The sequence below is a fragment of the Prinia subflava genome, chromosome Z (genome assembly GCF_021018805.1).
Source record: "Prinia subflava isolate CZ2003 ecotype Zambia chromosome Z, Cam_Psub_1.2, whole genome shotgun sequence".
NCBI classification, from domain to species: Eukaryota; Metazoa; Chordata; class Aves; order Passeriformes; family Cisticolidae; genus Prinia; species Prinia subflava.
In genome coordinates, this window is record NC_086283.1 from 59550783 (window position 1) to 59577176 (window position 26394).

The window sequence follows — 26394 nt, forward strand, 5'->3', positions numbered from 1 at the left end:
TATTTAATGATAGAACAGTGGCCTTAATCACCCCTCCTATAAGACACAATTTTGCAGAAAGGATTTTGAAAATATGAAGATTTTTACTTGTTTTACTCTTTACGTATGTTTTACTTACACACTGTTCCACTAACAAAGTACAGTATCTGTCAAAAACTAGATTACATAAGTAAATCTTCTGGTGGTTTTTTTTTTTTTGCCTGTAAATAATGTGAACTCAAATTTGAGCATGTCTTGAATTTAAGGAGTTGTGCTTGTTGTCTGTAAGGTCCATGCAACCAATCTTCAGAGTTTTTATGTTGGGTTCTGGGTCCAGAAATGCCATAAGATGAGTAATTTGCTTTCATGAAGACTTCAAATAAATACAACTTTTTGCTTGATGTTTCTCCTCACACTTCCTTTCCTCTGGGAGAGGGAGGACAGAACCAGAAACATCACTGCTTGCCTGACCCACAAAAGCTTGAGGTTTTAGTTAGGATTTTGGATAGGTCTCCCATTATACTCAGACATTTTGCATGTGACCATGAAGAGCCTGTCTGTGCCAGTACCCTTATGCTGTTTCTGCAAGTGCATTTCTGTGTCCTAAAGAGCAAGCAAGTGGCAACAGGGATAATTTACTGACTGTGCTGTAAATCAGTTGTCTATGAGCAAAATCCAACAAAACTAATATAACTTCTATTGGGTGATATTTTAGAAGAAGAGAAGAGCAATTTTTAAAATTAATGTTTGTTAGTTAAGTATTTTTTCCACTTCATAGGGGTTTTTTTTTTAAATTGTTTCCTCCAGAATTTTGAGGCATTTCTTTTCAAGCTACAACCTGACAAGACATACAGTGACAGAGCAGGGAGAGCTGGCAATTAGAAAAGCTGAGTGAGTCCTATACCTTTGTGTGGAAACCACAGTACCACAGTAGGGAAGGAGGTAGTTAAGGGTTGGTGACTGTCCCAAAGTTTCAGAATAAGAAACTGCACTAATTCCTGTGTTAACTGCTTCTCGAAATAGGCATGCAGTCCTAGTGAATCAGTGAATGTAGGGCTCAGAGGAGAAGTGGGAAAAGCTTGCTCACATTTTTTCTTCTGCTGGATAACAGCAGCTGGATGCCCAGAACTGAAAGGAGAAAAAGAATAAAGAGGAGGATGGAAGACAAAACAGTGTGTGCATTATCGTGAACACAGGTGTCTGGAAAAGGACGGTGGGATGTGATGTGGGGGTGTTGTACCTTCTGTTAGAGGAAGTGGTGATTTAAGTGAGGGAATAGGCCCAATAATGTTCAGAGTGATGTTCTACCAATTTTAACAGCTAGGAATACAGTCTGACATCAGCAAATAAATTGAGATGGTCTACAAATTGTGCAATTTACTTAATTAGGTCAGATTTATAGAATTTATACCTAATGTTAGAAGTCCCCATGCTAAGTAATTGTTTATCGAATCACAGAATCATTTAGTTTGGAAATGACCTTTATTATCATGGAGTGCAACCATTAACCCAAGGCTGGCAAGTCCACCGCTAAACCATGTTGCTTAGTGCCACATCCACGTGTCCTTACATACCTCCAAGGATGATAACTCCATTGCTTCCCTGGCCAGCCTGTTCCTAATCTTCACCTTTTGGTGAAGAAATTTTTCCTAATATCCAATCTAAACCACCCACTGTGACCTTGAGGTCATTTCCGCTTGTCATGTCACTTACTACCTGAGAGAAGAGACCAACACCCTCCTCACTAACCTCCTTTCAAGTAGTTGAAGAGAAACTAAGTAACTCGGGAAAATTCCTGTCTTACTTAACTGTGGTTTGTTTGTGTTTTGATGTGGTTTTTATTTTTCTCCAGAATATGTAATTGAAATTCAGTGTAAAAATGGGAATTCTCTATCTTGTATAGGAACTGGCATACAGTTAAGTAACTTAACTCAGCATTTTGGCTCTAAATTTTTCCTTGTTACTTCAACTTATTTAGATTTAGACTAATTTACCCATTGATAGAGCAAGTAAAAAAGAAATATCACAAACCAGATTTAACCAAATAAGAATTAAATTTCTGGAAAGAAGGCATTAAATGTGTATACTGACCTGAGTTCCTTCATCATGAACATCCAACAGTGACCTGGTGAGTTGGTGAGGTAATAACATTAAACAAAGTTCTGCTTTGTTTTAATCCTTATGAAGAGAAGCTGCTTACTGATGATCCTTTTTTTTTTTTCCAGAAGACTTTTCATGACAGTAACTGAATGTTTAGGTTACACTTGTAAGCCCATAGTACCTCAGACTCGCTGAGAACTGCAAATGCAGTTGCCTGTCAAGCCTCCAAATTGTGGCTTTTGTATTTCAGCAAGGAATTAATTTTAGACTTCTGTTTGCTTTTTGCTTTTTTCTTTTAAATAACCCACTCTTTACCTGTATTTGATGTATTTGAACTGCAGAAATCTTTATGAACACAGCCTGATATTTTCATGCAAGTGTTAAATTGAACAGCTACAAAAGCAGAACAGCTGAAAAGTGGAAATGTCAGTAACAAATAATTTTCTGCGTATTTTTGTTGGTCTTAGTTGGAGTTTACATATAATGAGATTGAAAAAAATAGCTCTATGAGCCATGAAAAAGGATCCACAAACATAAGACTGCATGACTGTTTTGGGAGAAATTTGAGGATATCAAGCTATCTGCTGCATAGAGGAGAGTGCAGGTGAGATGCTGTTTTCACTTAGACTGCTGAGATTCAAAGTAATTCATCCCAGAAACGGTCATCAATGAACTATCAAGTAACACCTTTATCTCTTTCTTAAACCTCTGTTTTATAGAAGAGGAGAGAGGCCCATGTCTTGAAGAGCTGGTATTGTTAGACAGCTATTGTTTAGTGTAGCCTTTGGTTTTATTTTTTTATTGTGTACATCAGCAATTTCAGAAATCAGACTGTCAACACCGTCTGAAGACAAGTTTCTAGTACATAATCTACAACATCAAGACCTGTTGAGCCATTAGAAGCCTTTTATGTTCAGTTAACTTTTGCTCAAACCTCTAAGTGCTGCTTCTGACTCGACAGCTGTCACTACAGCTATCTATTCTCACTGCAGCCTAACCTACAGGCCATGTTAAACCTTTAGGCCAAGGGTTGCCTTGGAGCAACTTACTCTAAATTCAGCTAAAATAAGAGCAAATATCTTTAGAGCAGTTATCTCAATCCTAAATAGACTAGAAGGTTTGTAAACTAGGGAAAGCCGTTTTAAACCCGTCAATTTTTTTTCCCCAAGTTTTATTCTCTTGGGTGTAGGTATATAGAATGCTGGTTGGTGGGACTGTCCAGAAGAGCTTATCAGCAAGCAATGAATAAAGAATTTAAAACTAAGTTCTTTCAAAAGTAAATACCTCTCAGATGAAATCACATAGCAGTTCTCCTGTTTATAAGCACAGGTCTGATCAACTGTTACTATCATTTTAATGATAATGTCTGCTTTTTTTTTTTCTTGATTTAAACTCATCTGTTCCTTTTGAGGTTTTTTTAATCGATCTACAGCAACCACTGTGTGCTGATTTTGACTATCCTAATGTACACAAGTCATCAAGGAAAAATAAGACACTAGGCCACAGCAATTAACATTTCATACTGAAGGCAAATATCCTTTAAGAATGGTTGTGAGGTAGTAGCGGGGAACCTGCAGTTCTGGGACTAATTGCATGCTGTGCATGGAATATTGCTAGCAAATAAAGTACAGAAACTTTCCAAGATTACTGAGGCTACTGAGTGTTTATTTTTATGTGCACTTTTTCTTTGTATGCTGAAGACTTTTTCCTTGAGTTATTTGAGTAATCAGTGAAATAGAAGGTAGTGCTAAGGCAGTGTAAAGAGTTGTGGAATGTGACATCAGATTCCTATTTTTTCACTTTTTGGGCGGAATGGAATTGCATGTAAAGTCTGTCTGGATTGACCATCAGTTGTTTTGGGTGTCTGTGATAACAACAGCAGCTGTATTGCATAGCTCCAGTCTGGGTCCAGTAAGTACTGTACTCACTGTTAAATTCTCTGAGCGGGATGGGAGGCAATTCTGTTTCAGAAGTAACTTTGGAGGTGGTCTCCTCTTAGATGTCAAAAGGTAATGGAGCTTCTGTGTCCTCATACTCAGTGTTCAGATGGGTTGAGAGGCTCCAACCCATAGCTGTGGACTGGCCATGAACATTAAGAAAGATGACGTGCACTTCTGCATGTGATTGGATCTGTTTATCTGTTTGCTTAACTGATTTTAAAAATCTAGACTCAATAGTGGGAAAGCCTGGCTTTCCCTTCACTGATGGGAAGCTGCTGATGCTTCATCGACAGTGAATTACAGTTTAAAGGTTAAATACCATTGTGGTTGCTTTTAGCCAGTTGATTTAAGTGTCTCTTATATAATATTTTTCTGATTTTGAAGTGCTTGCCTGAGCAAGCAACCTGTCATAAGCCTTATTAGAGAGCTGAGGTTATTTCTTATTTGACCAGTAGGCTTTAAAATTGCAGTAACACAGAAAGCAGCTCTGAATGTCCATCCAAAGGTAACAGAAGGCTTTTGATAGCAGGAGGGGTTTTTTTGTCTTAAGCACTTACTTGTGGACTGAGCATTTACTGGCATATACTACCAGAGATCAATCAATGCTGATTATTTGTATTCTTTGAGAATTTTGTGGGAAAAAATTAGATGTCACATAGTGATGAGATAATGTAATCTATGTGTTCAAATCCTGTGCCAAATATCTTATAATACAACTTATAAATAGGATAAAATACATCCATGTGGATTTGAATTATACCTAAATAAATAAGGAAGTGGGACTGTGAAAAACAAAAATCCCTTGCCTCAGTAATCTGATGAAGAATCTTATTCTTAAAATAACTTCCACAAAATATCTCCACAATATCTTTATCTTCCACAAAACTATTGATATAAAATACTGTCAGCTTTCTAAGTTGTTACTTGTCTTTCCTGATCTTTGGGTTTTCCTCATTTCACTTACTGAAGCGGTTAAGTAGAATGTTGCTTCCTTCTCTGCTGGATTTTTGAAACTCATTTCTGTCATATTAGATTATGCAGTTAATAAATAGCATTAGCTAAAGTTTCCAGCCTTATTTCATATTTAGATTTAGAAAAAAATGAAGTTTATATCTTAGAAGCTGTTAACAATGAATGTTTTGAATGTGCATTTTCAAATGCAGATGGTTAGCTGTCAATTAAACTTGTTCTTTGCTGGCAATTTTATTCCTCATCTGATGGAAAAAAAAAACCAAACAAAACCCAGACAATTGCATTTTATCTATGGCCCTGGCTGTTCTTACTTCTGTTTACATAAACTCTAATGCTGATTTGCAGTAATAAAAACGCTTAACTAGTGATATTTGAAACTTGTGATTTTTAGTCTCCTTTGAGGAATCGATTGCACTTTCTGAAATATTTCTTATCTTTCGGATTTCCAGTGTAGTATTTGGAATCAAAATCTTCTTCAAAATGCCTCTGTATGCCAGTTTGATTATCTGTGACATTCAGTCTGTTTTGGCACTCCTCTTTGGGCTGCCCCTATTTCTTCTCTCCTCGCAGGTAACATAGAAACAATAGCCAGGACAATAGTTTTGAGTGAGAAAAGGATGTAAGATTCAGAGCAAATCTCAAGCAGTGAGTCTGGCATGAGGTGCTCAAATAATAGTGATTGTTCCCTTCTGTCTTCTATTAAAACATTAATATTTGGCAGTTCAGAATTGGGAGTGATTTATATGCTGCTTCCTGTTGAGTAGAATTGGTGAACTGCCATTAGTAAGAGCAGAGCCCAAATATATAGTTTTAATTTTTACAATTCTGTTAGAATTATATTTTTACAAAGCAACTCAGCATAAATAAATAGATTTATGGCTTTTATTAGTTAAATGTGGAAGTTGGGCCTATGCTGAATTTAATTTAAAAATACCTCAAACTTAGAAAAGGTGTTTGAATACCATATGCTATGTTGCTTTCCATACTAGCACTTCTGAAATTTTAGATAGGACATTTCAGAGAGATTTGGTGTATTAAACGTTTCTCTGTCTCTACCCTCCTCCTATTTGAGGTTGAAGATGCAGATTTACATCAGACAATTCAGGAAGAGAAGTGTAAACCTCTAAGAGTGTTTCCAAATCCTTAGGGCCTCAGATATCCTAAACATATTTTAGATGACTCTTTAATGTGAAAAATCACAGTTTTGTTTCTACAGTCAAGTCTAGCCTTTCTAGGACAGAAAGGAGCATTCAGATTTATTTTTTATAGTGACGGCCTTAGTGGTTTGTGCACTTAAAATTGAGTTATTTTAAATTTAAATAGAAACTAATAATAGAAACAAATAACATTTCTGAAAGCTTGCTGATATTTGTTAATACAGTTCTCCTGTAGCTTGTTTTGTTACTTTTTGCATGCAAACTGTACAATGCAAGTACATCTGGTTTTAATTGTGTCTGATATTTCACCTTGTTCTGGTCAGTAGCTTGGGATGACTGAAGGTATAAGATATGTGTGAGAAATTTCACTAAGTAGATACATTTTTGTTTTTGTCTCTCATAAATACGTATGAGTACTGTACTGTGATACAATAATAATGTGTTCATCTTTTCCCTAAAATAACAGATTCTGTAGCAGGTACACTATTATTTCCAAGCTTTCTAGAGCCATGTCTGCACAAATATTAGCTCTTAGAGACTGTGCAATTGTAGCAGAAAATTTCAATACATTTGTCGTGGCTAATAGGTTCTTTTTAATTTGTGCAGTGTTTCTGATTTTTTGCTTTCGGATATAATGAGAAATTGTTATTTCACTAAGCAAAATATAAATTCTAAGTTACAGTGAAAACATTTTTTTGATATCTAATTTTCAGCCTTTGGTTTTCTTCTTTTTCTGCGAAATGGTTAGACTGAATTTAGTGCTTTTGAGATGAGAGAGGGCAGTGACTCCATATGTGTCATTATTTCTGCAGAATTCCTTCATTGGCTTTTCCATGTTATTTACTGACAAGGACTAAATAACTTAAAGAGCAGTAGCATTTGTACAGTTTTGTATTCATGGCTATGTACCTGCTTTAGTGGTAATTACCACATTCCTTTCCTTTACTGGTTGTCCCAAAGACCAAGTAAAGAGAGAAGGTCAGGTTCCATGTACTGTAACCAGTCTATTTTTACAGTTGAGTTAAACATACATTACAAGCATGCATCTCTCTGCTTTGAGCATGCTTACATGCCACACACAAAGTATTTGCAAGTGCTCGTAAGTGCTTCATATATTTAATCAGAGTCCTGGAAGCAGGGAATTTTATGCTGTTTGCTGAACCTTACTAGGAGTGTAGAACTAATTCTCCAATTCTTAATAGTGGAGCCTTTGTTCTTCTAGTTTTAGACTGTGTGACACAGTATTTGTGCCCAATAGGATCTTCTCCTCAAACTCACTTTACCATCCTGGTAGCAAGCTCATTCACGTATTTGGTATAACATACACTGATCTTAGTACCTGTGCTGAAATAAATCTTGCATTTCACCACTACTTCTATCTGAGATGGCATTTAGACAGGTGCATGAAGATAAAAAATAAAGGGAAAAAATGCATCTCAGAGTTGCTTTTTGCCCTGCTGAATGGCCTTAGCTAAAGTAACCAGGCTTTTAATAGGAGCAAATTTATGTGGTTTATCTATGGAATTTGCTGTTTTGTCAGCAGCTGCTTCTGCCAAAAAAAAAGGAGCAATGCTTTCAAATTTGGACAAAAAAGTTAGGTATGCAAAACAGTATTATGCATAGCGCTTAATAGCTAATGGCATTGTTGAAAATGTATTCCTGAAATCACTGGACAAAATTATTCTTTGACATAATGTCAGAGAGTTGCATGGTAAGCAAGACAAGTACTTGTCTCCCATTTTTTTTGTGTTCTTTTTGTGACTCATGAGGCATGCATATCTGGTTTTGGGCATCTTAACTCTGCACCTTCTCTCCCATTACTTATATGCAGCTGATTTAGTTTACATTCAGTGGGAATCAGTTTTTATTCCAGATGGTTGCCACACTTTCAACCCTTTTACAGTTTGTCTGGCCTTCGGTTTTGCTACTTCTGCTGCTACATGCTACCCAATAGTTGTTTTGCTCCTGGGTTATTCCAGCATTACAGAACGGTTCTCACTTATCTGCATTGGGAATTAGGTTGCTACAATGTGTCAGGTGTTACTGTAATTCCTCTAACATTTTTTTCAGTTTAAATATTGTATGATACCTACTCACTATTTAAAGATCGTGTTGTGCTGAATTTTAAACTCAGAAAGCAGCAACAGCCTGTCTGATTTGAATAGGAGTGAATAAGATTTTTAAGTTTTTTTAGTTTTAGCCTCTTAATCAGAATTGAGAAATTGAAAATTAAAATGCCTTTGAGCATTTTCTGCATATGTTTTAAAAAGGAATGAACTCAATTAATGGGTCACTTAGTTTCATGTAAGAATTTTGAATGTTGAGATTTTTGCTCTGAGGCAGAATACCCAGGCATGATAGACATAGACAAGAGACTACTGATTTTGTTTTGCAAGGGAAATGTACTTACTTCTGGAACTAAAAAGAGATACCAATAGCATTACAGGAAGATATTGTCTCTGAACTATAAAGGAATAATTTCTTATTCTACAGAATATTCATAATGGATTCCAGAAGCCAAACATCGTGAGATATTTGTTGTTGTGCCCACTAAGATTCAAAACATTGTGTTACCTATTAAACATCAGGGGAAAGCTTATATTCTCCTCCATAATGAGATTGGGCCTCTTCAAACAAAATAAATACTTGGAGCAAAGGCTAGAGTACTGTTTTACTCCAACACCTGATTGTTTCTGTGGGATCATGTTTCATACTGAACTTGAGTATTGTGGTAAAGTTGTTTATAAGTTTAAGGACTAATTTGTGAAAGCGTGTAGAAGTGACGAATATATGTCTTGTAGGGACAAGCTGTGTGACTAATTAATCACTTGCCTTTTTGTCCTTAAGTCATGCCACTCTATACCAGCTAGGTCACATTATCAAAGCCTATGGAGAGATTACATTGTCAAATACTGCAGTATGGACAGCAAGCTCATTGTACTGTTGTCTTGGTGCAAACTGCATTTGAAGTTCACATCTAAGCATTCTCTCCTCTTCACAGAAAATAATAGACCCAGCTTGTTATGATCCCTCAATATTGAATGAGGAGATGTCTTGCAATTGGTTTTTGGGAATCTGTGCTGTGGGAGACAGCTCTAAAGAAACTTTCAGAACCGTTTTTGAGAAAATTCCTTCAGTTTTTCAGTATAAGGAGGATTAGTTTTTTGGATTTGTAGATTATAAAGTAGTTACTCACCCATCTTTTCAAAGGATTGTTTCTAACTGTGAGTATTCATAGTATTCACCATCAAATTTGATAATGTATCATGTACTGAGGAAGATGTTTAAAACCTCTTGTTTTCAGAATAAAAATTTGTAGAATTGTGAAAAATCCCTTCTGTGATTTTTGTTTTGTTCTCTTCTGTGAACACACTTGGGTGTGTTTAAGCTTTTAGCTGGTGTAGCTAAAAGCTTAAACTTTAACCTTTAGGCTCTCAGAATTTCATTAGTGCTGTTTAGAGAGCAACAAGACTCACTTCCAAGACTTTTTTCTTTTACCTCCTTGTTTACTCTCACACTAAACTTGTGTTTAGCAAAGATTTAGATTTAAATTGCTATGCTTGATGGCAGATAGCTTTTGTAGCACATTTTAGCACCTCAGATCAGTACTTCCATTATTGTGGACTAGTATGACCACAGATGTCTGTAGTGCACCTGCAACTTCTGGCATGACAGTGGTAGCTCACTGGAATGATGCAGCTTCTTTCCAGGTTAATTTTCCTGCTCCTGCGTTTATACTAATTTGTCCTGTGTTATATTTGGAATCTTAATTAATCTGCTTTGTATATGTTTTAAAATGGGAATGTTTACTGCTTGGCCATACATGGTGTGAGAGATGACAATAAAATGTGATGCTTGCAATCGTGCTCTTCAAGCTGCTGCTCATTCCTTGTGCCATGTTTCATTCGGTTTAGGAATTTTTTCCCCTTCATGTGGCTGTTTAGCTCACATTGTAATAGCTCATGGGTTGAAACTGAAATGCCATTAAAGTTCAATTAACTCACACTATCATGTTATCAATGTCAGTGAACCTGCAGGAAGCAAAGAGTTCAGAGTTTATCTGAATGTTAAAGTTTTAAACAAATTTTCCATGGTTCATCTCCAAAAATGTATTCTGTGAATAAAGAAAATTATAAAAGGACTTTTATGTTGGCATAAGTAGCTCTAGTCATGTTTTGATACTTGGTCTATGCTCTTTCCAGTGGAGAGTAGTAGTCAGGTGATAGCTTTTGATATGCAGTAAAGTTTTGGTCTTACGGATTTTGATTACTTCCAATTTGTGCAAATACTTCTCCAGGAATTGTCTGTGACTGTTATTTTCCTAGAAATTAATGTCTCTAGGTACTAAAACTGAATTGTCTTGGAGCTAATTTCTAGTTTAACTTTTCTATCTTAGTTTCAGTTTGGGATTTGTTAGTCTTTTTTACTAAAAAAGTTGTTAGTACCTGCATGCAACTTTGAAAATACTGTATTTAGAAGAAACTTAGTAGAGAATAAGCTCTTCAAAAAGCAAATTGTTCTCTAAGCATCAGAGCTGATGAAACCTACTTTCTGCTAGATTTATGCACTTTATCTTTCTCCTCCTTCCCTCTGCAGTGCCTCCCCTGTCTTCTACCTCTTTTGCTGGCCATGCAGCTGCACATGCCATGGCTGGGGTTGGAGCTGTGTACTGATTGACTGCTACCTTTTGGAGTGGTTAAGATGTGAGTCTTAATACCTGCCTTTTCTACATAGCAGATATGGATTTGAGTATCTTACAGCAGCAGCTGGTGGTTTTGGGGTGGGATTACATTGTGACTTGAAGAAATTTGGTTTTGAGTCTGTTTTCAAATTTGACAGAAGCTAGTCAGCAGATTTCAAAAGCAACCAGCTGTGGGAAGTAATCAAGAACTTCTGTTAGAAGTAGTATAGTGAATTCTTGATCAACTGTTCTTGAGGAGATGAATTGTGAAAGAATTTCTGCTGCACAGTACTTTCTTTCCACATTTTTTCTTCCCCTAGTTTGCCTATATGTTTTCACTTGTAATGTAACTTGGTTTTCTGTCCTCTCTATTCTGTGTGTCCCCCAATCTGACATGTAAGTAAACATGCTCCAGTGTAGACCGTAGTGCTAGACCACTGAATGCAACCACAGCGTGAAGGCTGGCATGTGAGCACTCTACTGGGAAATGCCATAAGAACAGAAAATTCTGGAAGCTGCTTTTGCCTAGAAGTTGGACCAAATGACCTGCTGAGGTCCTTTCCAACCTCAGATATCTTGTGACTTTCTGATCTTACTCCTTCTTAGATCAGGTAGATACAAATTTCACCAAACTTCCTGCTTTCATACCGCACTGTAACTCCTGTTCAGGATGACTAATGCACCTTTCTCTTACTGAATTTTCTGGGGAAGGATTTTTTTATTTTCTTTTTACCTTATTTTAAGGCCTTTTCATTACTACAGCTACTGACATACCAATTTTTGGAGTTCATGGCCTTGAAACAGGAAGTCTTGTTACATTTAGAGTGAATGTTGAGGAACTTAGTATATCTACTCTGAAAATATTCTTGCCATTTTTTCTGTAAAATGTTTTGTTTTCACTTTTGAAATTTTCCGCCATATAGAAATTTGACTTTAATAAAATTAAATATAAAATAAATAATACATTGGAGGAACAGTTATATTCTGTATTGTTTATAGATTGGCAAAATATACATTCTTGCCAGAAATTATTAAAGTTAGCCTACTTTACAGTAAATTTACATCCAGAGCAAAAAAATTTCTTTTTCTGGAAACAAATAATATGGAAGATGGAGGTGTGATGTGACTGTTGTTCAGTTGACAACAGATATGCATGTCTGAAAGAGATTATGTTCTTTTCTGAACCCTTGAAGTTGGGCAAAAGTATTGGCTAGTCCCCTGGATAGAACCTGTGATGGGAGACTAATTAGCTACAAGATAAGCTTTTACATAAACAGTGATAGATATGATCAGAAGTTTCATTAAAATGTAACTGCATGCTATAAAAATATGATTTTAAAATTTGGTATGAATTTCAATTTCTCATTTATAATCACTGGTACATTATCTACAAAGGACAAATTTGATGGAGGCAAACAGTCTAACTGGCACTGATTTAACTTCTTAGATGTGTGGATCATTTCAACAATTGTATGAGCTAGATCTTAAATGAAGATGTCAGTTGAAGCTATGATTTTTATACTGCTATTTTTGTGTGAGAAATATTTTTATCTTTTTTGCAGTGTTTGGGAAAAGCTAAGTTTAAAAATGTCAAATGGATGTTTTATTTGTGTGCCTGCCATTGCATTGGCAGATTTTCTCCTCTGCTAAAGAACTCAGAAAGTACCATATTTGAAACACTTCTAGAAATGTATTGGCTGCTGTACTTTACTGTGCAAGATAAGAAATAATCCAACTTCAAGAATTTAGTTGAGTACAAATAGAGTTTACTGGAGTAGAGGAAGTGCAGCCAAGCCAGTGACATCAGTGGACTGGGAGAGCAATGCAGTGGTATAGCTGACCTCCAGTTATAGTATAAGATGCTTTTGATTATGCACAAGGAAAGCATCCTTTTGAAGATACTGAAAGCAAAATTATGGTGGCAGAAAAGCATAGAAATATTTCCAGGAAACACACTTAGAAAATGGAAAAGATCTAGATGGTATATACTGTAAAGATGTTTCCCATTCTCTAATTCACTGAAATATCTTTGAGATGTTACACACAAGCCTGTTGTTTATGATGTGATATATGGTAATTTATTTTTCAGATCGAGTCCAGTTACCCAGGAATATGATTGAAAACAGTATGTTTGAAGAGGAGCCCGATGTGGTTGACTTGGCAAAAGAGCCTTGTTTACACCCACTGGAGCCTGATGAAGTGGAATATGAACCAAGAAGTTCCCGTCTCTTGGTGCGTGGCCTTGGAGAGCATGAAATGGATGATGATGAAGAGGATTATGAGTCATCAGCAAAATTGTTGGGCATGTCCTTCATGAACAGAAGTTCGGGTCTGCAGAATAGCATGTCTGTATATAGGCAAAATCCAAATGGATCATGCTCAGTGCCCTCTACGAGGACCATGGTGATTTGCACAGTTATTTTTGTGATTGCATTTTCATTAATAATAGTGATTTATCTTCTTCCCAAGTGTACATTTACCAAAGAAGGCTGCCATAAAAAAAATCATACAATGGAACTAATATACCCTTTGGCAACCAACGGAAAACTATTTCCATGGGCAAAAGTTAGACTTCCTCCTGATGTTGTACCACTGCACTATGATCTTGTCTTGCAGCCGAATTTAACTACTCTGAAATTTACAGGCTCTGTAAAAATAGTGGTCAACATCCTCCATGTTACTCGGAAGATTGTACTTCACAGCTCAGGACTTAACATCACCACGGCAACAATTACTTCAGCACAAGGGCATCAAGAAAAGCCAGTTGAATTGCTGGAATATCCATTGCATGACCAGATTGCACTCATGGCTCCGGATGCTCTCCTTGCAGGACAGAATTATACTGTCAGCATGGAATATTCATCCAATTTATCAGACACCTACTATGGCTTGTACAAAATTTCTTACAAGGATGAGAACTCTAGGCAAAGGTATGCCCACTAATATGGCTTCTCTGTTCTGTCACTTGTGGATTGTGCTTTGATAGAAGTAAAAAGGTTGCTTTTTTAATTGGACATTTTATGCAACTTATTCCTGCTGAGAAAAATCAGTCTTTAATATCTTGATTAATTTACCTGAAAAATGTCTTTCTTGGACGAGTTCCTTAAGTAAGGGCAGCCTCTCCTACAGAGAAATATACTTCAGTGTGGAGATTGTAGGTAGTCATAATGTGACTTTTTTGGTTTGTTAAATTTTTAGTTTCTCTCTTTGGAAATTCTTCCCACACTTCTTGAGCCTTTGAGCCTCAAGACAGGGACTGAGGTAGCGAAGTCATCCTGGAAGAGGCCAGGTTCGAGACCAGAGGAACCCAATGGAGCCCAAAGGGATGCATCACACATCCTAAGAGAACTAGGAGATGTCATTGCTAAGACACTCTCAATCATGTGTGCAAAAGGCATGGCAGTCAGGCAAAGTGTCAGGTGACTGGAGACAAGGGAAGCATCGCACTTATTTTTACAAAGAGTAAATTAATGCTTTTTATCAAGAAGATTATTTAATTGGTCCTCCCTCCCCACTTCAAATGGGCCTTATGCTGAACATGTGTTTAAGAGTGTTCATGCCCTTGCGGCAAGTAACTATCAATGCAGGTCTGCTAGAAACAGTGTGATGCAATAAAAAAGAGAACAGGAAAAACAGTGTGGGTCAGCTAAGCAACTTACTGCAAGCACTAAAAACATTCATTCCCATGAAGTAAACAGGCATAAGAGTGCAATGGGTGTAGAGGGCAAAAATTACCTAAGTGATTGAAACTCAGTGGGGTTTTTTTCTGTTCTGATGCAGCTGCAGCTTTCTTTTCTTTTTGCAATAACTGTAATAGAAAGAGAATGTGTAATTGTTCACAGAGGAAAAAATATGATCTGTGAGTTATTTTTTTAAGTTTTGTCCCCCTTTAGTCCAGTGCTACCTGCTTTTATTCAGGAACAAGATGTAACAAATGTTTTAACCTGTATGTTTTTCAGTAAATACTTTTCAGGTAACTTTAGTGATTTCAAAATTTCCATTGCCTTGCCTGCCTCTTCTTTTTGCAGGGGCATTGTCTCTGTGTGCCTACTGTCTTTAGTTTTACAAATGCAGACTACTCAGGTGACCTCTTTTGTTACTGCACTTTCTGTATGAAACTCAAACTATCAAGCTGATTTTGCAAGAAAATACATTTTCTTTAGTTTAGTTTTACTTTCTTTTGAATATTTTTTATATTATCACAAAAATGTAAAATTATCAAATGGCAAACTCACTTAACTTGTTGCCAAAAGCAAAAAGAAAAAAAGCCATTATTTCTATTTTTATACAGAATGGTTTTTTATTCTTTGTTTTTCTTCTACATAATCTTGGGGTGAAACGGCATTGATTTATTGGGGGAAAGAAAAGACTAAGAAGATGAAAGCAGGCAGGTAGTTTAATCTTGTGACTTATCAGCACTGTGCCTTCTCAGAAAAGCTGTATATCCGGAAATGTTCAAATTGTGGCGCAGAAGAAATAAACCCAAACACTTGTGGGTAGCTTGGCAGTAGGTTAAAAAAAAAAAGCACAGTGTGTACCATCTTCTCCGTTTAGCTCCAGTAAATATTCCAATTAGTAGGCTTGTTGAACTCTGTGTTGTCTTGCAGGTGCAGAAGTCAGAGACGCTCTCCATCAAAAGCCATAATTTCTGTAGCTAGTTAGTATAAAAAGAGTGGAGAAGGAACATAGACTCCTGAGAAGTCTTCTTGTGATATGAATAGCTGTTGGATTAGAGACAAAACAGTACATGAACTTGGACGCAATCCATGTACTAGCCTGCACAGGGAGCAGGCATACAGTTAGATGAACTGTGGGAACATCTGCAGGAAATGGCCTGGCAGTTAGATGCAAAAGCGTCCTTGCAATCCTATCTGCTGCAGAGGTTTCCAAACTTTTACTTAGTAGGCAGGCTCACTAATTTAATTTTTCAGTCTTCTTTTTGTTCCCACTCTCTAGAAACTGGCTGGCTTATATTTTGGTGATCATTTTGTAAGTGTATTGTTTCAGGTGCATTCTTCTTTGTTCAGAAAGCAAAAAATAGCCAAGAAGATTATTCCTCAAATAAGTATGTTATTGGGTTTTAAAGAAAAAATTGTGGATGAAACATTTATTCTGACTGGCCCAGCCTTGTCATGAACTGTTCAAAAAGCTATTCCCATAACATAGTCTTCGAATGATTAGGAGGGAAGTGACTGTTCTATGGTAAATAAACTGACATTTGTGCTTTTAATAATTTTTATTTTTGCTCTTCTCCGCTTTTCCCATTAGGTGGTTTGCAGCAACTCAGTTTGAACCTCTGGCAGCAAGGTCTGCTTTTCCATGCTTTGATGAACCAGCACTTAAAGCTACTTTTTTAATCAAGATCAAAAGGGATGAGAAACTTTCCACTCTGTCAAATATGCCAAAGGTACCTGCTTTTGTAGGGGAACTCTAGTAGAGCTGCTGCCTAGGGAATATGTTTCAGTGTTTTTGACTGTGTTTTTATTGCAATAATGTCCAGGTGATTGACCTGAGTGGGTAAGCTATAAACTATATGACCTTATCAGCTGTTCTGTTCTCAAAGACTTGAACCTTGTAGAGAAAATAACTGCTCAATGCATTGCACAGTGTAGCATGTTACTGACAGACAGCTGAATGACTTAAGGACTCCTGTTGAAATTAAATGAACCATTGTTTTGCAAAGGTTATGGTGTTGGTGGCAGTGGTCTCAACAGCCCTTAAGGTTTGCTTTTTTATTTTCTGTGTTTGCTGCTGCTGCTGCACTTGTGCAGAGTACTACAGTACCTTCAGCAGTCGTTTGTGTAATTAGCACCAGTCTGTGTGAAAGATTTGCCTGATCTTGAAGGAGGTGCTTCTGTGACTAAATGAGGGAAGCTGTGGTATGAATACAGTGTTAGCTCCAAAATGTGAATGAGGGACATCTGACATTCCTTCAGCCAGAATTTTTCAGACAAAATCTTGTAAGAGCTTTAACTATCTGAATTTTATGGTGTTGTTTTATGCCATTATGCCTTTGGACAAACCTTTGTGGAAGCTTAGTTCATTTAGACAGATGAGAAAGACTAACATTATTTAGTCTATCTGAACTAGATATTCTGTCATCAAAACATTACCACCATTTATCACCCAGCACAAAATCAGGCAATGGTCTAATCAGTAATGAGAAAATCACACCTTTGGTGTTGCTGGTACATTTATGTACACTGTGCATCTTGGGTTCCAGAAAGTTGTCTAAGGCTCAGGTGCTGATGCAGATACCTTGTTTTTGAAAACCAGGCTAATAATTGCAAACTTATTAAACAGTATCTTTTCACGGTGTAGGAACATTTATTTGGATTTATAGTGATTAATAGAATGTCACCTCCTTATAAGAGCTGTAATAAAGGCATAAATTTATGAGTTTACTGGAGGAATTCGAAGATGGCATTCTGGCCGTATATAATGGTCAGATTAAATTATTATAGTGGTTATATCTTCAGGTTTAAAAATCCATTTTCTCTTTAAGGCTGGCAGTTTAATTTTCAGTGACAGTAAAGCGTCAAAACATTGTTTGGTTTCAGATGATCTTGTCTAAAACTAATGTTATTGTTATTGGTTTTTAAATGTTTGTGGGTTCTGAAAACAAAATCATATATGAAGTTCAGAATTTATGGACTTCCATCTCTCTCTCCAGACCTTTAGTATTCTGCACTATAGTGGTTTTAAACATTTTGCTTTATCCTTTTTATGTTTTGTGTTTGTGAAGGAGCACATAGAAAAGTACTTTAAGGCATATAGCATGCTTTTCTAGGACTAGTATTAAAGAAAACTGCACAAAAAGTAAGTTGAGGTACAGTATCTTACTTCTGCATGGTATCTTAACGTGTGCTCAGAAACTGGGCAGACAGTTACTTTTGTCAGTGTGTGTTTAAGATGGACATGTTTTTGCTTTGAAGTAACCGAGATCTTAGATTTTCCTCAGTTTTTAAAATGCGTTCTCTTTTGATTAGTAAAAGTGCATCTGAGGAATATTTTTTTTGGTTTTAAAATAGTAAGTATGTGTGGTTACCTAGTATTATTGAGACTTGTGGAAAGAGACAAATTTTTCACTCATGTAACAGAGTGTTTTTAGTAGGCTATGCTGAACTGTATCTCTGGTCTAGCCTAACACTCCCTTGAATTAATGCTGATCTGTGTTGACTTTGGATTATAGTGGGACTATAAATGCAAACGAAACTAGATTAGTTTCTCCAACGGAGTAGTTGTTTGATAATACTACATAATACAACTTGACAAATAATTTTTGTGTAAATAAGCGTAAATGTTTTGTGTCTTCTTAAGTTTGTTACATTGTTATAAGTATCATGAATCCCACTGAAATATAACAAAAATATAAAGATATTATGTAAGCTTGCCTATAAACTGTTCATAGCATGAAATAATTCTTTAACATTGATTTATTTTATGTCTTAGTGTTCTTTTGTCTGCATTAATAATACTTAATTTCCCCTGCAGAAAGCCACTACACCCGTGACAAAAGGAATTGTTCAGGATGAGTTTTTTGTGAGTTTGAAGATGAGCACCTACCTAGTAGCTTTTCTTGTTGCAGACTTGAAAAACATCAGCAGGGAAGCTAATGGGACTCTGGTATGTGTTTGTTTCACTTTAAGTTCTGCTTCACTCTTCCCAAGGTGACCAGGCTACTAAACAAAACAAAAAGATGCCCAAGCCAACAAGCCAACTCTGTCTCTTTTAAATTTATTTATCTTCTTGGTTTCATTATACTCATCTTAGATAGGGGACAAAAGCTGTATGCTGTAAAGTAACTGAGATGATGCCAGACTGAATATACTTTTACAGCAAGGGACTTCACATCAGGTCTTGTTAACAGCGGAAATTTACAAAATGTTAAATTCTTAAGAGCCTTCAGAGCTGGAAGCTTTAAACTCTTCTTTTCATTGCTTCATCTGTGACTAGTAATGTCATGCAAACCAGGAGTTGTTCTGAGGATGTAAAGAAATGTGACAAGTTTCCAGGAACACCTACACCTGGTTTAAAGCAGTAAAATTTTCTGTACCTGCCAAAATAACATAGGTAAAATCTCATGCCCTACGATAAAGCAAATTTAGGCTGACTTTAAATCAACATTTAGTCTCTTCAGTACAGTTATTTAACTTTGTTTTTCCAAAGATCCCAAACATCAAACAGTGTGTCCTGCTTGAGCTTTGTCCTTTGCAAGGGTATGGCTTGTTTCTACAATATGTGTAGTCAGAGCAACTAATGAATAAACATGGTAATATTAGTAGATGCTCCTTAATCTTATTTTAGAAAGTGCAGAAGTTTCATGTAAGCAACGACTTTCACGACTTTTTAGCAGAAACTGCCCCTCTGTGGTGAAATGTCAGAAGTGCCTGTGCACCTAGAAAAAGCCAGAGTAGCATTGTAGAAGGAGAAGCCTGCTCTTTAATCCAGCAAACAAACACAAGTAAAGATACTAGACAGGCTTTGATTCTGCTAGACAAGTATTTCTAATAAAAGATGAACAGATTGTTACACTTTTTTTTTTTTTCTTTTTTTTTCTTTTTTTTTCTTTTTTTTTGACTTGTGGCTTTTATTCAGGTCTGTGCTTGAACTGTACTCTGGTAAAACCATACAGTCAGTTTCTTGAGGCAGATAACTTTTTAACTTAATAAGAATACTTCTTACTTACCTTTAGTTTATTATTTTGAATTTCTTCTTTCTCTTTAATTTATTAGTATTTTAATCTTATTAAGAACACTTGCTACCTTGAAGGGAGAAAACATAGGAATACCAAGTAAGGCCAGAGTTTTAGTAAGTCTAAAGTAGTCTCATCAGTGTCTAGCAGGCCAAGGGGGTCAGTAAAAAGGAGGCATATATTGACATTTCCCGGGAAATGTCTCCCGGCTGGGAGATTCAAAGAACTTGAGCTTTGCACAGAAGAAGTTTATTGTCATGAAAGCTTTAAGATAGTGTAGAGTTGAAGTAAAGTTGCTTCATTGCTCATAATGCAGTGAGATTTTTCTCAATTCCAGACAATCCTGGGAGGCTCTTATGTGTTGTATTTGAGCTTAGAGTTTGCAGCGAATAATGCTTTTGTACTCCAGGATCACTAGACTGGATTTTTATTTGTATGTGTTTTATTCAAACTCAGAAATTAAAAGGGAACCTTTTCCATCTGTTTGAAATATTGCTTGTTGAACTAATTTATAGCACAGGAAGGGGGACTCCTTTTTTATAGAACTGGAATATGTTTCTCCACACATTTCTTTTTTTGTGTAGGAAAGGGTGTCCTAAATGTGAATCTACATGTAACCTAATCAAAGATGTTTTCTTAATACAGACAATTCAACATGAATAGGGGGGAATTGTAACCTCGCAATTTTTATAAAGGCTTCTTACATCATGTCTAATGTGGCCATACCTTAGATAGCGATGAGCTTTATGCCAATTATTATTTCTAGAGAGAATTTATTGCAGATTATACTACTGCTATCATACTGTAAATGCTATCATAGCCTAAAGATTAGTTGAGGTGTACAGGGAGGGTCACTTAACTCATGAGAGATTTTAAAATTTGTGGTTTTGTGTTGTTAAAATTGTTCTTGCTTACACACAGGACAGTGTCCCTGTATTTTGACTAGTTAATAAGCTCTAGTAAGAAAAATCAGCTTTTCATGAGCAGCTTCATAACTACTGTATGTGATTTATGTATGTATTTGCAAAAATGTCTTACTCCTGCCAGCTCCTCCTTCAATTCTACATCTTTCATAGCTATAAGTTTTAAAGTATTTTCTATTCTCTATTTGAACCAGGTATCTGTCTATGCCGTACCACAGCATCTAAACCAAGCTGGATATGCCCTAGACACAGCAGTGAAGCTTCTGGAATTTTACCAAAAATACTTTTTAATGAAATACCCTCTTGAAAAATTAGGTAAGTTCTTTAGGGCTTTGTTAAAAACAAAATCAAACAAACAAAAAAAAACCCCACAAAAAACAAAACAAACAAACAAAAAACCCCACAAACAAACAAACAAAAACCCCAAGAAGTTGTTCTGATCTGAAAAATGCATGGGATTTTTCATTTTTTAAAAAAGTATTACAATTACCAGATTGCTTATATTTTTAGGTAAATTTACACAGAAGAATTTCTTTCGTTTTACTCAACTTGGTAGTGAGGAAATTCTCAGTCTGTGAACCATGTTCACAACTGCAAGATCTGTAGCCTGACTCCTCTACGTGTATTAGTTTGACTGGAAAGATAGTGAAATGCAGTCTTGTAAGACACTATTTTTCAGCAGTGTACTTTTCAGGCCATCTCATTTCCATGTTACATTTATTCATGCAGGATCCATAGGCAGGGTCTCTTTAAGTTGTTTGTGTCAGAGTACTACTAAAGAAACATTGTTTTAAATCTGTGGGGCTTCTGTACTTGAGATTTGAGTCCACACCAGAGGGTTTAAATAATGAATTTTTTTCATGGTTATATCATATAATAGGTAAGCTTTAGAGACAGGATTGCTTTAAATAGCGATTTTCAAAATCTTTTACATCTTTTTCAGATCTGGTGGCAATTCCTGATTTTCAGTCTGGTGCAATGGAAAACTGGGGCTTGATCACCTTCCGAGAAACAACACTCTTATTTGACAATAATACTTCTTCAGTGAGGGATAAAAAGCTAGTAACTGCAGTGATAGCACATGAACTTGCCCATCAGGTACTAGTCTGGGAAGATTATTGTTTTCTTTTTTAATTTCTGTGTTTTTAGGTGCAATTCTGTCCTTAAATTCACCCCTCCCCTCACTGTGACTAGGTTGTGCATTTTATCTGTTCAGAAAACCTGCAGGTATGTTTCTTACAGCACAACAGGCCCAGTGCAACTCTCATGCCATGCTTGAGGAGTTGTTGCTGCAAAAGCTTTACTGTGGTTTTGACTGACCTTCATTTTACCACAAGATAAGGCAGAGAATGGATGGAGTACTTCTCATTTGATTTTAATTTTAAGAAAATAATGATGTTTTTGGTCTTTTGTAGTGGTTTGGCAATCTAGTTACTATGGAGTGGTGGAATGATCTCTGGCTGAATGAAGGATTTGCCACGTTCATGGAATACTTTGCCATGGAGGAGGTTTTTCCAGAATTACATTCAGTAAGTAATTTCTATAATTACGTTTACTGTACCTTCACTATTACCTAGTTTTAGTGCTGCCTATAAATGATTGATACTTCGAAACTGATACTGAAATTAATTTTGGGAACAGTTGGGATCATACTGCATCTCTGCTTTGGCATTTTATTATACTGGAAGTGGCTTTGAGGAGAGTACATTGTTTCTGTGGGTTTTAATTTTTTTTCCTTTATTTTGATAGTAATCTACATGCAGTCTGCTGTGTTTTGTGAAGGTTTTGTGAAGTGTTCTGTGCAAAAATAGCAGTTGTTAAAACATGTAGATGTCTATATATCAAAATTATAAATTAGAATCTTTCTAGTACAGGCCCAGATGTGTTGTTGAACAAGTTGAATAAGTCTACTTCTGATTTTCCTAATAGACGTAGGAAACTCTATTATTAAATACGCCTGAGGTTGCAAGTGCCTGAAAGACACACAATCCCCAGTCGCAGTATAACCAGAGACATTTATTAAAAATGTATATAGCTTTTATAATGTTTTCATCATTAGGTTAGAATAGTGTGAGCCTGGAAAGTCAATAGTATAATTGTTAATAAGCTTGCTAACCAATAATATTTGTGATCAATTCCCTAATAGCAACATCACACTTCTCTCTTAAAAGCTTATATAATAGTTCTTTCTGCAAACTACTGTGTACCTGTTAATTGTTACATTTTTAAAAAGCTTGTTACATGTCTGCGGCCTTGACTGAATAGTCTTTTCTTTCTGACTAAATGCTCTTTGTTCTCTCAATGACAAGTGCCCTTTGTTTTCTTTTTCTGTATCTCCTCCTTTCTTTTTTACTAAGTGTTGCAAAGCTAGTACAGTGTGTCTGCATAAGCATTACCTGCTTTACATTCTGATGGATAAGTCGTTGAATACAAGAAAATACACATGGTAAACATAACATAATCATGAAAAGTGGTATGAGTTCTACTACAGCGAAACTAACTACTTGTTTGATCCAAGCTCCAAAATCAAATCTTCCCAGCCAGGAGAATAGGCTGAAAGGATCCTATCGCTGGTTTTGCTGTGATTCTCCAGACAGCTCCTTCAATTCCTGGATGCATTTGTGAATGGATTCAGAGTCATCACTCAGGTTCATACAGCACATTGCCTTGAAATCTTCACATATGTGTCCTTGGGCTAACAGTAAAAAGCCTATTGCTACACTGTTTTGCAGTGTTGCGTGACGTACTGAGTCAACATCTGTTAACAATCCTCTTAAAGCATTACTGGTAGCATTACTTTCTTTTGCAATCCAACACCTAGTTTATTAATTGCGTTCAAGGCATGTGCAGTATCAGTAGAGGCAACTAAGGAACTAAAAAGTCTCTTTGCTCTATTCCAGAATTCAGCGTCAGAGTTACAGTCAGGGTCAAATGACTTAGCATCACGTGTATTTTGCCTATGTCGTAGTGTCCAGTTCATTAGAGTTTTGAGACCGGGATGAAATGCAGTCAAACAACCAAAAGTACATGGACTTCCCACTGCGTTACTTAGAATGCCTTTCCATGCTCTGTTGCCACATATTAAAAATATGTTATCAGGCAAGCTTCTTGCACTGGTCTCTGTTGTGATTTGTGAGGGAGTAGTAAAATTGCACCAGGCAGAGGCATTACTATAAATGCCAGTTCCACTTATGTTCATCCCTCTGCTGTCTGGTTTTGGATCATTAGCATGATTAAGGTAAAAATGCACAGGAACTTTTATAGAGCTTAGTACATCCAGCCCTTGAGGCTGCAGTGAGAGAGCAGGGAAGTTACTTGCTTTTCCCATGCCTCCCTCAGTATTGCCCAGGTACCACTCCACAGACTGGCCAGCACTAGACTGCCATGATCCCAAACACCACAATGATCTACTCTTAGCTGGAGTTGTACAGTCACCTGTAACTCTGACTGAATAACGTTTTCCGTTCATCCTTTGTCAAAGGAATGCCAACCAGACATGTCTGAAATGGATCACTGGACTGGTCATGGATATACAAAGGGTAGATTGGTTAATTGCTTTAGCTAACGTGAGCCAAACATTGCCTCATTGGTTGTGGGACCCATACTTTGTTCACATTCATTGAGAAAACACTGAAGATGATAAAAAGAGTTACATGTGTTGTGCCTAAACCCATAGTAGCTGATTACCAAACTAAAATTGCCTTCAAGTCTTCATCCCTTCTGTGGCACGTTTGCTCTTTGCAGATAGCCAATGAGCTCCTGTGGATGGAGAAACACAGCAATGACCACACCCCCGTGTTAGCAAAGGCACAGGGCCTAGCCATTGTCCACTCTGCAAATCTTTGTAATAAACAAGCCATTGAGAGTCTGTTATGGATCACGGGAAAACCTTTTTTCACTTGCTGTTTTGTTATCAAACCTGCAAATACTTAAGAAATTTAAAACAAATTTTGCTTTGTCCAATTGTTCTTGAGGTGTTATACCAAGGAGATCCCCCCATTTTCATTTAAGAAGCCTGTTCTTTAAAGGGGCATGTGTTCATTCCACAACAGCTTGACTTGTTGAGGAATGAGGTATACTAGTTAAGTGACGTATACCCCAAAAATGGAAAAAGGTTGTCATTGGTTGTGAAACATATGCTGCACCATTATCAATTTTCACTACTTTCAGGACTCCTAAGTCAGCAATAGCTCACAACATGTTTAATCACATCTCTTGGTGTTCCCCCTTTATGACTGGAGGCAATAAAAGATTTGGAATATGTGTCAACTGATAAATGCACATATTTTAGGGTTCCAAAAGAGGAAATGTGTAACATCCATTTGCCAGACTTCATTGACATCCAAACCTCTTGGATTTGTACTTACTGTGGTACATAACGGTATTAAACGAACACAGTCAGGGCACATATGAACAATTTGTCTGGCTTGAGAAAGGGTAAGATCAAATTGGTTTCTCAACAATTGTTGAATAACTCAATGTTTTGCAGTGATGAAAGTCATGTAACAACTTTGCTTGTGTCATGTAATTCGGAACTGTTGCCACCATCATCGTGTGTCACCAGCTGCATTGCCTTCCACCGGAGGTCCAGGCCATGATGAGTTAGATCTGAGATGCAGAACATAAAAACAGTGAGATCTGCATTAACCAAAACCATACAAAGTAGATAACAGCATAAACAAATCCTTGTTGAGTACCTGCTTTAAAAAGTACTATTCAATATGGTTTAGAATACGTACTATTTATGATGAATCTGATATTAAGTTCCAAGTTCATTTTGAAACAATCTAAAACCTTCTTCAGCAGCTGCTAACCCTACTGTCTGTGTTGACCTTGGCTGAAAAATCAGTTTTCCCAATCCCCTGTGAAGTTTTTCCAAACAACTGCTTTCTGAGTTTTCCCAGAACCATTGATGAAAACTGTTTTTGCTCCAGACAAGGGCTTGATGATGTTAGAAAATGTGACTGTAAAGAAAGATCTTTTAAAGATCGCAGAAGTTTATTTTTCAGCAGAGAATTAACAGTGTTTCCCAAAAAGTCTGCCAGGGCAGCCTGTAAAGATAACAATTCTTGAAAAATATCCTGAAAAGTGTTTGCAGGCAAAGGAAAGTGGATTTGAGAAGGATCTTCCCCACTTAGGGTCTGGCATAATTTTCCTGCTGTGGACACCAGTCTAGCAGTCATGTCAAGCAATGGTAGTTACTGTTTTTGAAAATGTGTGAGGTAAAAATAGCCACTTTATCATCCACAATTGTTGTTTATACACCACTGTGCTATTAGTGCAAATGGTTGGAGTTCAGCCAGGATAAGAAAAAGCCTCCGTGGTAACTCTTCTTGTCCTCTGGATACAGAAGAGGTCTGAATTTTATTTGTTACAAGTTGTAATGCATAAGAGGCTTTTACATCCAGCTTGTGAAGAGAGGATATAGTAAATCTGTGTCTCCCTTAAGTTAAACAAGCATGACAATTCCTTAGTAGAGATACCAAGGGTAGGTCTGAGCCAATTAATAGTTCCTAAAAATTTTTGCAAATCATGTAGTGTTTTAATAGAGGTCTGCAGCACAACGGGCTGAGGAACAATTTTCTGTTCAAATAATAGAAACCTTTATTTCCGTAGTGGAAAGGTTTGAATCTTGTCTGCTGCAATACAGAGACCAAATTTCTCAAGAGAAAACCACAAAAAAGCAAAACAGTTTTGCAATTCTACGGGATCATCTGCTGCTAGCAGTGTATCATCCATATAATGATACAACAAAACCCTTGAAAAGTGCTGTCACATCAGTTGTAAAGCACTTGCTACCACAAACTGACTTATTGTAGGGCTGTTTTTTCATTTGTTGTGGTAACACAATCCAGTGATAACTTTGCATTGGTTCACTGTTGTTCAAGGATGGCAATGAAGAAGAAAAATGAGGTGCAGCATCAGGGTGTAAAGCAATTGTGAAAAA

At 36.6% G+C, this 26394-nt stretch overlaps 1 protein-coding gene across 2 annotated transcripts in view; it reads left to right on the top strand.

Moving 5' to 3' along the window:
- The window catches only part of LNPEP (leucyl and cystinyl aminopeptidase), a 57030-nt gene that overhangs the window by 10864 nt on the left and 19772 nt on the right, over positions 1-26394 (top strand). Inside the window, exons 2-8 of one of the 2 annotated variants that reach the window (XM_063422671.1) lie at positions 10745-10851; positions 12919-13759; positions 16098-16236; positions 18324-18455; positions 20642-20762; positions 21391-21545; positions 21863-21976. In XM_063422671.1, the coding sequence (XP_063278741.1) occupies positions 12942-13759; positions 16098-16236; positions 18324-18455; positions 20642-20762; positions 21391-21545; positions 21863-21976 (1479 nt within the window). In that variant the 5' untranslated portion in view covers positions 10745-10851; positions 12919-12941. The remainder of the gene's footprint in view (positions 1-10744; positions 10852-12918; positions 13760-16097; positions 16237-18323; positions 18456-20641; positions 20763-21390; positions 21546-21862; positions 21977-26394) is intronic. The other variant, XM_063422669.1, reaches the window with a different exon arrangement.